The sequence below is a fragment of the Papio anubis genome, chromosome 8 (assembly GCF_008728515.1).
Source record: "Papio anubis isolate 15944 chromosome 8, Panubis1.0, whole genome shotgun sequence".
NCBI classification, from domain to species: domain Eukaryota; kingdom Metazoa; phylum Chordata; class Mammalia; order Primates; family Cercopithecidae; genus Papio; species Papio anubis.
Genome location: NC_044983.1, coordinates 26704176 through 26718076, shown reverse-complemented (window position 1 = coordinate 26718076; position 13901 = coordinate 26704176). Strand labels below are relative to the sequence as shown.

The 13901-nt window shown below is 39.5% G+C and overlaps 1 protein-coding gene across 2 annotated transcripts in view; it reads right to left on the bottom strand.

Moving 5' to 3' along the window:
* The window catches only part of FZD3 (frizzled class receptor 3), a 73229-nt gene extending 60124 nt beyond the window's left edge, over nt 1-13105 (bottom strand). The window contains exons 1-3 of one of the 2 annotated variants that reach the window (XM_009212770.4): nt 12975-13100; nt 7330-7373; nt 4110-4642 (exon numbers count right to left, since the gene is read on the bottom strand). In XM_009212770.4, the coding sequence (XP_009211034.1) occupies nt 4110-4298 (189 nt within the window). In that variant the 5' untranslated portion in view covers nt 4299-4642; nt 7330-7373; nt 12975-13100. Of the gene's footprint in view, nt 1-4109; nt 4643-7329; nt 7374-12974 lie in introns of both variants that reach the window. The other variant, XM_009212769.3, reaches the window with a different exon arrangement.
* Between the last annotated feature and the right edge of the window lie 796 nt (nt 13106-13901).

Genomic DNA, 13901 nt, shown 5'->3' with positions numbered 1-13901 from the left:
CAATCAGCAAAATAAAGACTATGGGAAACTCTATAAGACAAATATATTACAAGAAAAAAGGGGAACAGGAAAGGAAAACCTATAAATTAAAACAGACTTAAGAGACATCAATCGGATGCAATGTATGAACCCTGATTAGAAAAAGCCAGTATGAAAAAAAATTGTGGAATATGCAAGAGTAATTTGAACATTAATTTGATACTTGACACTGATAAAGAAATAAAGGTATTGTGTTCATGTATTTTCAAAGAGACCTTACTTTTCAGAGATATATACCAAAATATTTGTGGATTAAATTTTGATATTTGGGATTTGCTTCAAGGTGACCCAGAAGGGCGTGCAGTGATAATGAAACAAGACTAGCTACGAGTTGGTAATGTTTAAGGCTGGATGCTGGATACATGGCATTTCATTATATTATTCTATTTGTATATACTGAACATTACCATAATAAAGTTTTTTAGTAAAAAGCTCAAATTTGAGTTTGGATAACTGGGAGACTGGTTCAAACATACTTGGTTCTTAATGAACCATAAAAGATACAGGATGTTCAGGCTTTTAAGCTCTGTGTTCCTACTAGGATTATTTCACTGCCAGATTCCCATGCTCCCATTATAAGAAAACCTTAAATCATAAAAATATCTTTAATGAGAATGACAAAGGAAAACAGGAAATGGAGGCAAACACAAACCATCCCACGAATTTTTCCTCTGATTATCCTACAGAGAGGCCTACTTTCCTCTATATACGGGGTGGGGAGGGGCAAGCAATCAGCCTCCCAAAGAGATTAAAGATTGCTCGTTCTACACACTAACTGAAATTAAAAAACAGGGTGACAGGCAACAAAGAATAATGCTCTGTATTCACACAGCACTTTAACTTTTCAAAATTCTTTAACATAAATGCCACTTATCTCACTTGATCTTAACAATAACCTATAAAATGGCAGGAGAAAAAATTTACTTCCTATTGGAAATCAACACAAAGAGGTCTCAAACCTAGTTAGTGACAGAATACAAGTCTTCTATCCCTATTCTAGTGCTTCTTACACTAATCTGTTCCCATCCTAGCCAATTTGGTTCAACTATTCAGTATGAGGAAAAGCCTGCCCAGATCTCTTTTATTACCACTAGAGTCGTAAATACCTGATAATAGGAGGCTCAGTAAAGATTGCTACTGACATTTGTTGATTATTGCTCCATGCTGAACAGTTCCCAAAACTTTACTTAGCAATTTGGACAGCTCAAAATGGTTTGGAAGGCTCAGAAGTGAGAATTTTTTTTCCTATCAAAAGCTACTCATTCCCAGGGGGAAAAGAGAACATCAAGTTAACAACTTAGAAGAATGTAGCATGTATGTTTGTATATCGACGTGCATGTTTTGGAAAGCAGAGATAAAGAAATAAACATATTAGCAAGAATCTTCTTTTCTAACTTAATGGATTGACACTTACCCATCTAAACATGTCCCAATCTCAATAAAAGTACAGAGTATGAACCCTGCAGACACGATGTAAGAAATCCAACTTGATTGTGAATAAAATTTAAAGTAACCCAGATTCTGTTCCCCTCTTTGTGGCTAATCTAGCTTACTGCCCACATACCATTGTGTTCCAGGCACTCATTTTAACTCACAAAACAGTAAAGGAATGGACTCCAACCAGGCGCAGTGGCTCACACCTATAATCGAGCACTTTGGCGGGCCCAAGCAAGTGGATCGCTTCAGCCCAGGAGTTCAAGACCAGCCTGGGCAACATGGCAAAACCTTGTCTCTAAAAATAATACAAAAAAATTAGCCAGGGGTGGTGGCACACACCTGTAGTCCCAGCTACTTGGGAGGCTGAGGCAGGAGGATCACCAGAGCCTGGGAGGTTGAGGCTGTGGTGAGCCATGACTGCACCATAGCACTCCAGTGTGGGCCACAGAGTGAGAACATGTCTCAAAAAAAAAAAAAAAAACACACACACACAAAAAAAGAAAAAAGGAATGGACTCTAGGCAGGCTTAAAGCCTGGGGCCTGCTGAAAGATGCTACACCTAGGAAACTGTCTTTGAATTCATCCAGTCTCACAGCAAACACTCAAGAATGTGCTGGGTTTGCTCCAATTACTTGTGCCTGCTAAGCTGGTTCCTGGATCAGTAGAGGGATGGAGGTGGAGAGAGTCATCAGCAGCACTGAACAGGCTGTGTTGTCTGCTGAATTTCCACGTCATTTGCTATTAAAGAAATGTTACACTCTCAAACTGTGTTTGATTATTCTTTCAGCCAGTGGCATCACTGTCCTGATATGATAACCATGCAATATGCAACTATTCCCAACATTACTTCAAGTCATTAGAACCTTCTCTTAGAAACTATTACTCACTTAGGTGCTCTCCCTAGAATGTCTGAAATTCAAACAGAGGCAACCCCATTGTCACTGAAATATCTAGACTACCTGTGTATATTTGAGAAGGCAGAGAGGGCCTATCACGCTATCACTATGAATGAATGCCCCATGAACCTACAAGGAGGGATGCAAATTCACTGGAGCAAATATGTGGTGTTTCTAGTACTTCCCTTTAGATGATTTAGAAATGGAATTTGGAATAGAATTAATATTTGCAAATCACCTATTGTGTATGATGCATTGTGCTAGCTACTTTATAAATCTCTTATTTAATCCCAACAGCCCTTCAAGGTATATCATATACTGCCTTTTCACAAATGAAGAAAACAAAGATCAGGAGTTTGTTAAGTAACTCGTCCAAAGTCTTAAACCTACTACATGGCAGAGCCAAAAGTTGAACCCAAGTCAGGACAAGCATCTTTATGACCTGTTTCTTATTAACCCATTTGCTTCCCAAAGGAGTTATGATTTAAAATGATACCAGACATAAAAATGTTTCTAATTCAATTTTCTGTGAGAAATCAATAGCTTTAATACATAGCAAAGACTACTATACCTGGAACCAACTTATTGTATTAAACCAATACCCATTTTTATATATCCTAATCTGATAGCCTATACCAAATCTCTCTCTTCAACCACTTAGACCTCGTGTACTCAGAGGAAAAGCAAAAAATGTTTTGTTCAACATCTACAGCATTTTCAAATATGTGGAATATATAAGATGCCCTCCTTATTTCAAAATATATGAATAATAATCTTACAAATTTTCTCAGACTTAGGTTTTTCGATTTTACTATAAAATGAAGAATTCTAAAACACAGGCTTCCATTTGCTGAAAGCGCTATGGAAACAGGCTGAAGTCTAATGTATCAAGCATTCCCTCTAAATTATATTAGGTAGCCTCACTAATATGAGAATATGAACAAATGGTAAAAGCTATCACTTATAGAGTACTTACTATGTGCCAAGTACTATACATGGATTTTCACTTTGTACCTTACAGAAGTCTCTAAGTTACAAGCAAAGAAACTATGGTGAGAAAGTGGTGAGAAAGTTCATATAACGTGGCCAAAGTATACAGTTAGAAAGTGGTAGATGTAGAATTCAAACAGGTTTGTCTACCTCAAAGTCTATTCTTAATACCACCACTGCTTACTGCCTCCCAGTTCTTATCTGGTATATATATATCCCTGTCCTCAATTCTAAAACCATTATAGATATAAATACCCTTATTTAAACCTATTATTAACTATATCAATTAATGTGTCCACAGTTTGTAAATTTGAAATAGTTTCTAAATTAAAATAATTAAGAACTGTCTGAAGAATTACCATTAAAAAAATTCAAATAAGGCAGCAAACTTTCATAAAATTCTGAGAGATCAAGAACAGATAATTCGCATTGACAAAAACTTTTTCACTGCTTGGGAGTTATTCTTAAATTTTAAACTTCTGAATGGCTATTATCTCCCATGTTCTGGTATTTCAAATTTCTTTATAAAAGTATAATGTCTAAAATATAACAGTTACATTCACCAAATGTGAATTCTTCAATCTGTTAGAGTCTGAAGCAAAACATACAAATTTTTAAATGTATAAGACATAATTTAAAATAGCATATTATTTTCCTGTTGTTTATCAAACACATTCATTAGATTGGCTGATGGGACAACACAAGAGTCATTCACTAAGATACATCAAAGAATAGACCAAGTCTTACCTCCATTGCTAAAGCTGCTGTCTGTTGGTCATAATGATTCAGAAGATTGGGCATGAAGGTAGTATTATAAGGCAAATCTTGGCACATCCTCAAGGTAATAGGTTCACAAGAAAACAAACTGTGCCCACCTATATGCCCCACGAACACAGTCAAGGGCCAAAAAGAGAAGACAATCCAAGTCATAGCCATCCTTCCTGGGTCTGAACGAGATTCCGATGATCAGGCCTACTCAATATGTATTTTAGATGTTTATACACCTGCAGGTCTCAGCTCGAAGATACTTCTTCTATATCTTACTGTTAAGTTCTTCAAACAGTTAAATACTCTTCGCACCGTCAGAGGTTTGTTAGCTTGGTCTCACAAAAGGCGTTTGTTTTTGGTTTCACAATATGGGAAAATGACATCATCTTGTCTCTTCTTTTCATTTTATTACATGGGGCACATTTGGCCAACATATCAAGTTGATCAACCACATTCCCAAACCACAGATTCCATCTTAGGAGAAGAGCTATTTCTTCCTTCGACTGAAATATCTGGAAAGTATTATTTTTTAAAAATGGGAGAAATTAGTAATTTGCTCTCAAAGTATTACGGACTTGACATTAATAATCTTTGATGAGAGATATTACACTGACCTAATAGTTAACAATATGTGGGTACTTTATAAAGATATAATTTTTCTACTTTATCATTTATGCTATAGCTACACTAAAATGATTCTTAAACAGCATTTAAATGCAAATTTCATTTCTTCCCTCAGTTGCTTATATAACACATGGTTTAACTTCTCATCTATAATGGCAATTTTTCATCAGTCACAATATATAATTGATTCATTTTGAAAAATTCTTATGCTATTGTCTTGAATTTTATTTAAAATATAAATATTATGCTTATAACCTAAATTATTGAACTTAAAATTGTATGTGTTTTAATCTTTAACAGTATATTTTTGCATTAACTGATGTAGCAGAAGACATCTGTGAAAGTGGTCTGAAAAATAAGTCAAAAGATACAGATTCAAGTCTCTTGCTAGCTGTGTGAATGTAAACATACCACTTAACTTCTATGCACCCAGAATTTTTCTTCTTGAAAATGATTCCAATACCACCTCGCTCACAGGGATGATATGAGTGAATCATTAAGACAAGGAACGCAAAGGTACTTTATAAATGGTAAAGCAGTATTAAACATTAGACATTTTAATCACTGAATTAGTTTATACAAATGCTACCTCTATCAACCAATACTGAACTGACGTATAGAAGGTTCTAAAATACTAGGAAATTTTCACAGTATTACATTATATTTTAGATAGTACAAAAATTTAACAACACAGATGTAGCACTAAGAAATATTTCATCAACGAATGGTCATTACACATAGCCATGCTGCACAGAGAATAGAAATCGTCCCTAAAAAGTCACAGCAGAAATAAGAATAATTCCCAGTTATTGTTTCCACGGAGCTTTAGAATTTCTAACTTGTATGTACTTCTCCAGGGGCAAACTTATGTGTGATTCTCAATTGGAGCTGAGAGGGTGTGGGTGGAGTGGAAGGCAGGTCTGGTATGAAAAAGGCATATTCTAAGCTATCACATTTCGATTTGGTTTAGTAATGATGTTAACTTTGCTTTCATTTCAATTTGTTTCATATGCATTGGATAGTTTTATGTTTGTTGTGGAGAGCCTAGGTTGGGAAAAGATGAGAAATTCAGGTTCAGAAATTCTCAAAGCCCCAGATTAACAGGACAACTCAAATACTAGCACCTATAATAACTTAGATTGTGGGACCTGGAACTGCTTTGGCTTAAGCGGGGAAAGAAACTATCCTTTGTGCATTAACTATCAATGATTGGGAACTCTATGTCCCAAGCTTCAGTTACTAGACAGAAAACTATTTGGAGAAAGTAAAACAATGGCTGAATCTTCCCAATTTCTCCCTCTAGCAGATGGTCTTGACTAACGGAAGAGAAAAGTGTATGGTCCCTAGAATTAGGAAACTAAGGTTAAAAGTAAACCCTGCTCAAAAAGCCCCAAAGCTCCTCATGTTCTACATCAGAAATTTCTGAAACGGATTCTTGGCCTGCCATATTTTTTTTCTCCCCACAAATGTGGAGGTCTGCCTATAGAAAACTGATACTGGGCTGGGCGGGGTGGCTCATGCCTGTAATCCCAGCACTTTGGGAGGCTGAGGCAGGTGGATCACGAGGTCAGGAGTTCGAGACCAGCCTGGCCAACATAGTGAAACCCCGTCTCTATTAAAACAAAAAAGTAGCCGGACATGGTGGCACGCGCCTGTAGTCCCAGATACTCGGGAGGCTGAGGTAGGAGAACTGCTTGAACCTGGGAGGCTCCGGTTGCAGTGGGCTGAGATTGCGCCATTGCACTCCAGCCTGGGTAACAAGAGCGAAACTCCATCACAAAAAAAAAGAAAAGAAAACTGATATTAACCATAGTTAAAAACATATTTATCTTAATTACCATGCAGCACAGTAACAACTATGCATATCATTAAATACATCAAATAACTGTTGAAAGTTTTATTTGATTGTAGTATTAAAACATCCATGTAAGTTCAGTCTTTGTTGTTTATTGCTTATGCAGCATATTCATCTGCCTGCAACTAAAAAAAAATTAAAGGGAACATTACTCCCTATTGAATATGTATATAGTAACACCAAGAATTTCAAAAATTTCATTTAAACTAATCTATTTTTCAAGCAGGTAGGGGTTTCAAATCAATGGTTCAAAGAATACTACCACATAAAACCTGAGGAAGAAACTGAGCAATATCTCATTCAGCTTTTAAAACTAGCTGATAGCCCCTACATTCTGCCTACTCCATCTATTTTACCTGGTTTCCTCTTTTATTCCTTTTGCCTCACTTGCAAGTAAAGTATCCCACCTTCTTATAAAAGTGCTTCCTTATGTACTATGACATTCACATTACCATGTACCAAGATGCTTTTGTAAAATCTACTGTTCAGCTGTGAAAGGACAATAATCTTGATACAGAAAGACTGTAGTTTATGATTATTAAAAGAAGGGAAAAAACAGCAGTGGAATTCAGTGAGACAAAAAGAAAACAGGCAAAGTACAGGTGTTAAAGAATTTTCATTTCCCCCAAAATAGCAGTTCTCTAATCTTAAAGTGTAGCAGATTCATGGATTCTCCCAGAAATCTGAATCCTGGAGAATGATACGCATTCTAATGATTACCTCAGGTTACAAGTGCTCCATGTCAGGTCTTGAGAAATGCTATCCTAGAACAGAATAATTAAAAAGAATAAAGGTATCATTTATATAATTATATACATAAAATGAATTTTAAAAATAAAAGCAGATAGGGGATAACATTTTAATAGAAACATAAACAAAAGACATAAATTTACAAAAGAAAGACAAGTAGCCAAGAAACATATGAAAAGATATTCAACTTCACTAATAAAAAATGCAAATGTGAGATAAGATTTTTGCCAATCAGATGGGAAAAAACAATAATGATAGAACATAGTAAAGGGTGGGAGTACAGGGTAAAGAACACCTTCAACATTTCAACATTTTCAAATGCTAATAGTAAACTAGTTGGTACTTTAAAAAAAAAAGGGGGGCTACTTACATCAAAAGCCCTTAAAATGTACACAATTTCATCCAGCAAATCTATCTTATAATTTATTCTAAGTAAACACATAAGTACACATGATGCACAACCAAAATATTAGTGTAACACTGTTTATAACAATTAAAAAAAAAAAAAAAACCTAAAAGTTGGAAACAACCTGAACGTCTACCAATAAGAAATTGGTTAAATAAATTATGGTATAAACACATGATGGAATATTATATAGTTACTAAAAATGATGAGCATAAACCTGTATTTGTGGATATGGTAAGATAGTAACAATAAATAAAAAATAAAATTTAAAAGCAGTTTACAAAACAGTATATGTATATAGCTCATTTTGTCAGAAAAAATATATGTACACGTAATATAGTAAAACTATTTCGATTGTTTAAAAATAAAATATTAAATGCTTTATGGAATTTTGTTAAAGAACCTATCATGCATTATTTTGTGTATGAAGTAATTAACTCTGCTCAATCTATAAATGTGTGCTGACTAGCTGACAAGAAAAACTACTAGTGAAATGACTGGTTTATTGACTACTAATTAAGCAACAAGCCAAGGAACACGTTACTGCTCTACCGTACCTAGTAAGAAAAGCAAATCAGTGATGATCAATATAGTAAGAGTCAAAATCTGATTTTCAATAATAAAAAAATCAGATAACCAATCAACTGAATCAAATCGTATGCACAACTTAAAAACATTCCTGGCTGGGCACAGCGGCTCACGCCTGTAATCCAAGCATTTTGGGAGACGAAGGCGGGCCGATCACTTGAGGCCAGGAGTTTGAGACCAGCCTGGCCAACATGGCAAAAACCTGTCTCTACTAAAAATACAAAAAGTAGCTGGCTTGCACCTGTAGTCCCAGCTACTCAGGAAGGGCTCGAGAATTGCTTCAACGTGGGAGGCGGAGGTTGCAGTGAGCAGAGACTGTACTACTGCACTCCAGCCTGGGTGACAAAGTGAGACCCTGTCTCAAAAAAATTAAATAAAATAAAAAAATTAAAACTTTTGATAAACATTCCAAATAATATGTCTTCAATAACATAATGAATTATCTGCTTTAATCACAATCATGTGAGCATGCCATTTTTCCTAAGGTAGGGTCATCCATGGAAAAGCTGTAAGTTGAAGTTCCAGATTTGCAGGACATAGTAAAGATTCTGGCCAAAGAGATCCTATCCAAATGTAGCAAGTCATTAAATAAAGGTTAAGAGTTGTTTGGGGCGTTCTTATTGATATTATCTTCTTTTTTTATTATAAGAAACTGCAGTATATCAACTGGAAAAACAAAGGGGGGACCTACTAGATTAACATAATTGGAGTGAGCAGCTTCAGGGGTGAGGGCCCTGCAAAAAGTGAATGCTATGCAACAGTTGCTCATGCCCTTTGTAGGGGAAAAGAGACACATTCACTTCTCCATAGAGCAATACAGAATATCTGGAAAGCTGATTTCAGACTAAGTTACTTGGTTAACATTCCTTCAGAAAACAAAAAGGACTAGATACTTTAAAGTTTACACATTTCTATTTTTATGAATGTACAACATTAGGAATTTATATTTCCCAGCCATTATTTATCAGGTTTCTTTTGATGACAAAAAGTCTTTAAAATAAAATAAACTAAGTATTTCTCCTGAAAGACAGCAATAAAGGGAAGGGATTCCAATCTTGGAAGACCATCTTCCCAGGCTGGCTGCAAAATCAGACCCAAAGAACTCGGTGGGAAATGCAGGAGGTGGCAACTGGGAAGAGGAAAGCAGACTGAATCCCAGAAGAAAGGATGATGAGAGAAGTGGGCCCTAAGGGTTTGTCAAAGGGGTTCTGCAACAAAAGATTATGTTCAGCAACTCTATTCCAATTTACACTTTCTCTACAGATAGGGCTCCATTTCATTGTTCTGTTGAGAATTCATTTTCTTGACACCTGATAAATGCAGGTAACATTTTGCATTTCAACTTGAGAAAGATCATCTAAAGGTTGTCTCAAGAAGTAAATGCTGGTTACACAGTGCCTACAGAGGGAACAGGAGGAATATTCTTTGTCTTTTTTCAGACACGTTTTCAAGAACGCATTGCAAGGATTAGCAATAACTATCTCTAAATAACAGTTCCTTCTCTTAAGAAAATTATTGTCTTGTTAGACAAAATACACACTCAGCGAACACTCATTGCTCAAATGGTACTTTCCTTTTCTTAAAGTCTATATAGTCTTTGGCCCTTTGCCTACTGGTTGCTACAAGAAAGTTTATATAGCTTCATATTTAATTCACAGGACCTAGATTCCTACTAATCTCAGAGAATCTCTTTTCTGAACTTTCCTACTTCATCTAATGTTTAAAGTCCATTTGTCATCATCTACTGATTACAACAAATAACTTAATCTTCCAATGTGTTAAGTGATTAAGGCTTAAAACACACACACACACACACACACACACACACACACACACACACGCACACAGAGGAAAAGTAAATCCATCTAGGTTCAAAATTTAAATGAATGGTAGGCATCAAAGTTCAGTCCAATTTAGAAATTATTAATTACTAAGACTAAAGAAGACAGAAGATCTTTAAAAATTGACCTGAAAATAAAACTGAAAAGTTAAGAGACAGATAGATTCTGGACTTTAAAATGGGCTGAAATTTCAGTCCAGCTTCTCTTAAATCTGCTATCAAAAAATTCTCTAATACCAAGTCCCTGCTTTCCATCCCCCTTAACAAGGCTGTATGGTTTGCATGCTTTGACTACGGAATTATTTTAATGAGATAAAATCTGGGGACCAGGATTTGGTTTTCAGGTCCACTAGCCTAGTTATATTCATCTCAAACTTAATGTGCAATACACTCCTTGAATATACCGAACTGTCAGTAGTTCCCAACATGATGAACTGGAAAGCAAAAAGAGGAAATTGATTTTTTGACATAGTAGGTAAAACTCTTTCCTAGCCAGCAAGAAGCTGTTACACTTCACTTGTTCCTAGCATTATAGAAATATCACTACTGAAAATCTAATTTCTTTCCTCGAGACTACCACAAATTTTCCTCCAATCTATGCTGAATAATTTATCCAGTACATATTTTCAAAATCATTCTTTTTATTTTTGTGCACAGCTGCAGTTTTAATTATGCATAATTCTAGAATTCTGGGGATAGGGAAAAAAAAACCAAAAACTTCAGGCCAAAACCGCTCAAAGAAGTGGTACGAATTGTTTCCTACTATCTGTCTCTGAAGGAAAAGAAAGTCAACAGCAGCTTAACATCAACAAACTCACATACTCAGAAAAAGTTTTGAATATAAAATCTTAGAGTTTCACTATCAAACTAATATGAAATTTAAGTTTGTTTCCTGGGAAACAGACAACTTATTGTGAGTAAAAAACTCCTCTCTCCTTCCCCAGTGATAAAGCTTTCACTTTGTTCTATACAAAGAAAGAATGTGCACTTTGCTATTAAATTCCCTTAGCCCTCTCTACTTCAAATATCTCAATCACGGAACTCCCAAGAAATATCCACCTGAATGCTCAAAGCACAAAATAAAGCTCAGAAGCATAGAGTAGCTAGGATGAGGAAACGGCTCATTGTCCTTCTTCTCCTTTTATAAATGGGACGCTTTTACAGATTTAGGAGAAATGGAGATACAGAATTTTAGTAGTGGATGAGGGAAAAAGGATAGGAGGAAAGAGAGGGCAGAATGATAGGCTTTACCCGTAATTTACTTATTTTCCTAACAGTTTCAAACAATGGGGTGGGACGGGGATATAGTAGAAGGGCTGCCTCTTAGTTATACTTTATCTTCAGCTCTATCCTTCCAGCCCCGCCCAGTCAAGCTCTTACACCTCTTTCCTAGGCTCTCCGACTCTGATTTTTTTTTTTTAATCTTTGTGGGTTTTCTTTTTTTCTGGAGGAAAAAGATAGTATTGATTTGTTTAATAGTAAAGACGGAAAGCATTATCTTCAGGAGTAACCACTTCTTAATAACAGAACTAAGGATTTCTATTCCTTTTCCAGACTAAAATGCAGGAACGGCACCAGCACACCACCAAGGACTAAAGGAGGATGAGGGAAGGAGGTAACATCCCCAGGGGTAGTCAGGTCTTTGTTTCCTTGCTCATATCATACTGGCTTTACAAAGTAACTCAATTCCCATTAATAAGCATTCCCTATCAGAATTACTTCTCTAAGATGAAGCTGTGTCTGAACACTTTCCCATAGCAGTCACTGATGTGGCTGCTCTTCTGTACTGCTGCTGCATCTCCCTCAATCCAGACGGGGACCAAAATTCAAAGAGTCATTCTACACTGGGCAAACCGCCGAACCTCCTTCATGGGGCCGATCTCTCTAAATCTGAAGTCTACTCCTCTGCCTCAATTCATGGCACGTGCTTTTGTTCTTAAAAACAAAGCCAAGAAAAGCCCCCTTGGCTTATCTTACAACAGGGGGATCGAACTCAAGACTCCTAGGATGTAAAACACCTCTAGGAAAATGTTTACGTGTCTTGAAAGGACACAAGGCTCCTTAACCTTGCAGGCTATTTCACAACAGCTTGATTTCAGATGCGGACCCTCGGGCATCCAGCAGTGGCCACCCCACGGCAAACCCACAGCCCGCGGAGGAGGCAGCCGGGGGAAGCTCGCGGAAGGGAGCAAGGATTTTGCAAACTGACGGACCGGCGGGGAAACTTTCAGGCGTGGGCAGGCAAAGGTGGGCCCGAAGCTGACCCGAGCCGGGGTCGGGAGCCTGGCGGCGCGCGCTTCGGGCTGCAGGGAGCCACCGGCGCATTGTCCTCCGCCCACGCCCCCCGGCGCCCCGCGCTGCCGCCGGCTCCGACCAGGCCCCTCTCCCAGCCGCGCAGGGTCTGGGCCGGGGTGGAGGCGAGAGAACCGCGGTCCACACTCGCACAGGTTGCCGAGCGCGGGCTCAGGGCGGACAGGGTTAACCGTCTCCAGGGGCAGCTCCCCCGTCAGCCCTCAGCCCCAAACTAGGAGTCCCCGAGGCCCCCTGCCGCCACCGCGGGCCCAGGCCCCCGCTCCGCCGCCCGCCACAGCCCGGTGCCCAAGGCTTTTGTTGTGGCCGCGACGAGAGGAACGATCCCTAAGGAGGAGGCGCCGGGCTGCTGCTGGCTCCTCGGCGCGGGCTGAGGCGGAGGAGCAGGCAGCCGCGCGGCGCGTCCGCGGGCTCCACACTCGCCGCTCCCGCTGCCCCGGCCCAGGGGCCCACACGCTTCGGGGGGCTCACCTCAGACCCCGGCGTCTGGCTCCAAAGCGGTGGGGGCTGCACCGCCAGCCGAGGGCAGCCGCGCGTCCCTCAGGTACCCGGAGCGGCGGAGGACCGCCGGCGCGCGCCTCCCAGCGACAGCGAGCTTTCGCGAGCGCCAGGGCGCGCGGCCCGGGGAGCGAGCGCACGAGCGCGCGCGCACGCACGGGGCAGGCGCACTGAGCACGCTCGGCCGAAAGCTCCCTGCCGGAGCCTGGGCATACCGGGCTGGCCCGGCGTGTCTCGTTGTTCTGTGCCTCTCGCGCTGATTGACGTCTGGAGCTGCCCTGCTCCGGCGTGCTGGTTCCCAGCCCCGGAGGCGCTAATCTGAGATGCACTCGGGGGCCTGCTGGCAATGCACTCCCTCCCCTGATAACACGCGAGCGCGGAGGTGTGATTGCAGGACCACCTACACCTGGTCTGAGAACCAGAGGTGCCGACCTCTGGACCTGGGGATTTGGGGTGCTCAAGAGGCAGATGCCCTGATGCTGAGGGTGGAATGGGGTGCAGGAGCTCTGGCCTGCTACAGAGCTCCACGCGAAACAGCATGGCAGACAGGCTACTCGCCCGGGATAGTTCATAGCCTCTTGGCCAAGACCTTTGGAAACAGGTGGAGCTGGTCGTTACTGGTGCGCGCCCCAATTTTTGCTCCTTAGGAAATGTTTCTCCTCTCCTTTTCTACATAATTGGCTTTAAAGCTGAAAGAATTCTTAAAGATCGTCTAAATTGAACCTCTCATTTTTCAGACGAGGAAAAGATCGCCCCAAAAGGTTAGATGATTTACCTAAAGCCATGCAGCGTTTTAACAACAGGGCCTGGATTCATCCCAACCTGTTGTTGGGATGAAAAGAAAAGGGCTGTTTTTCTTTTCACTGCACCGTTTAACCATTTCTTTCTCTTCTTTTTTCG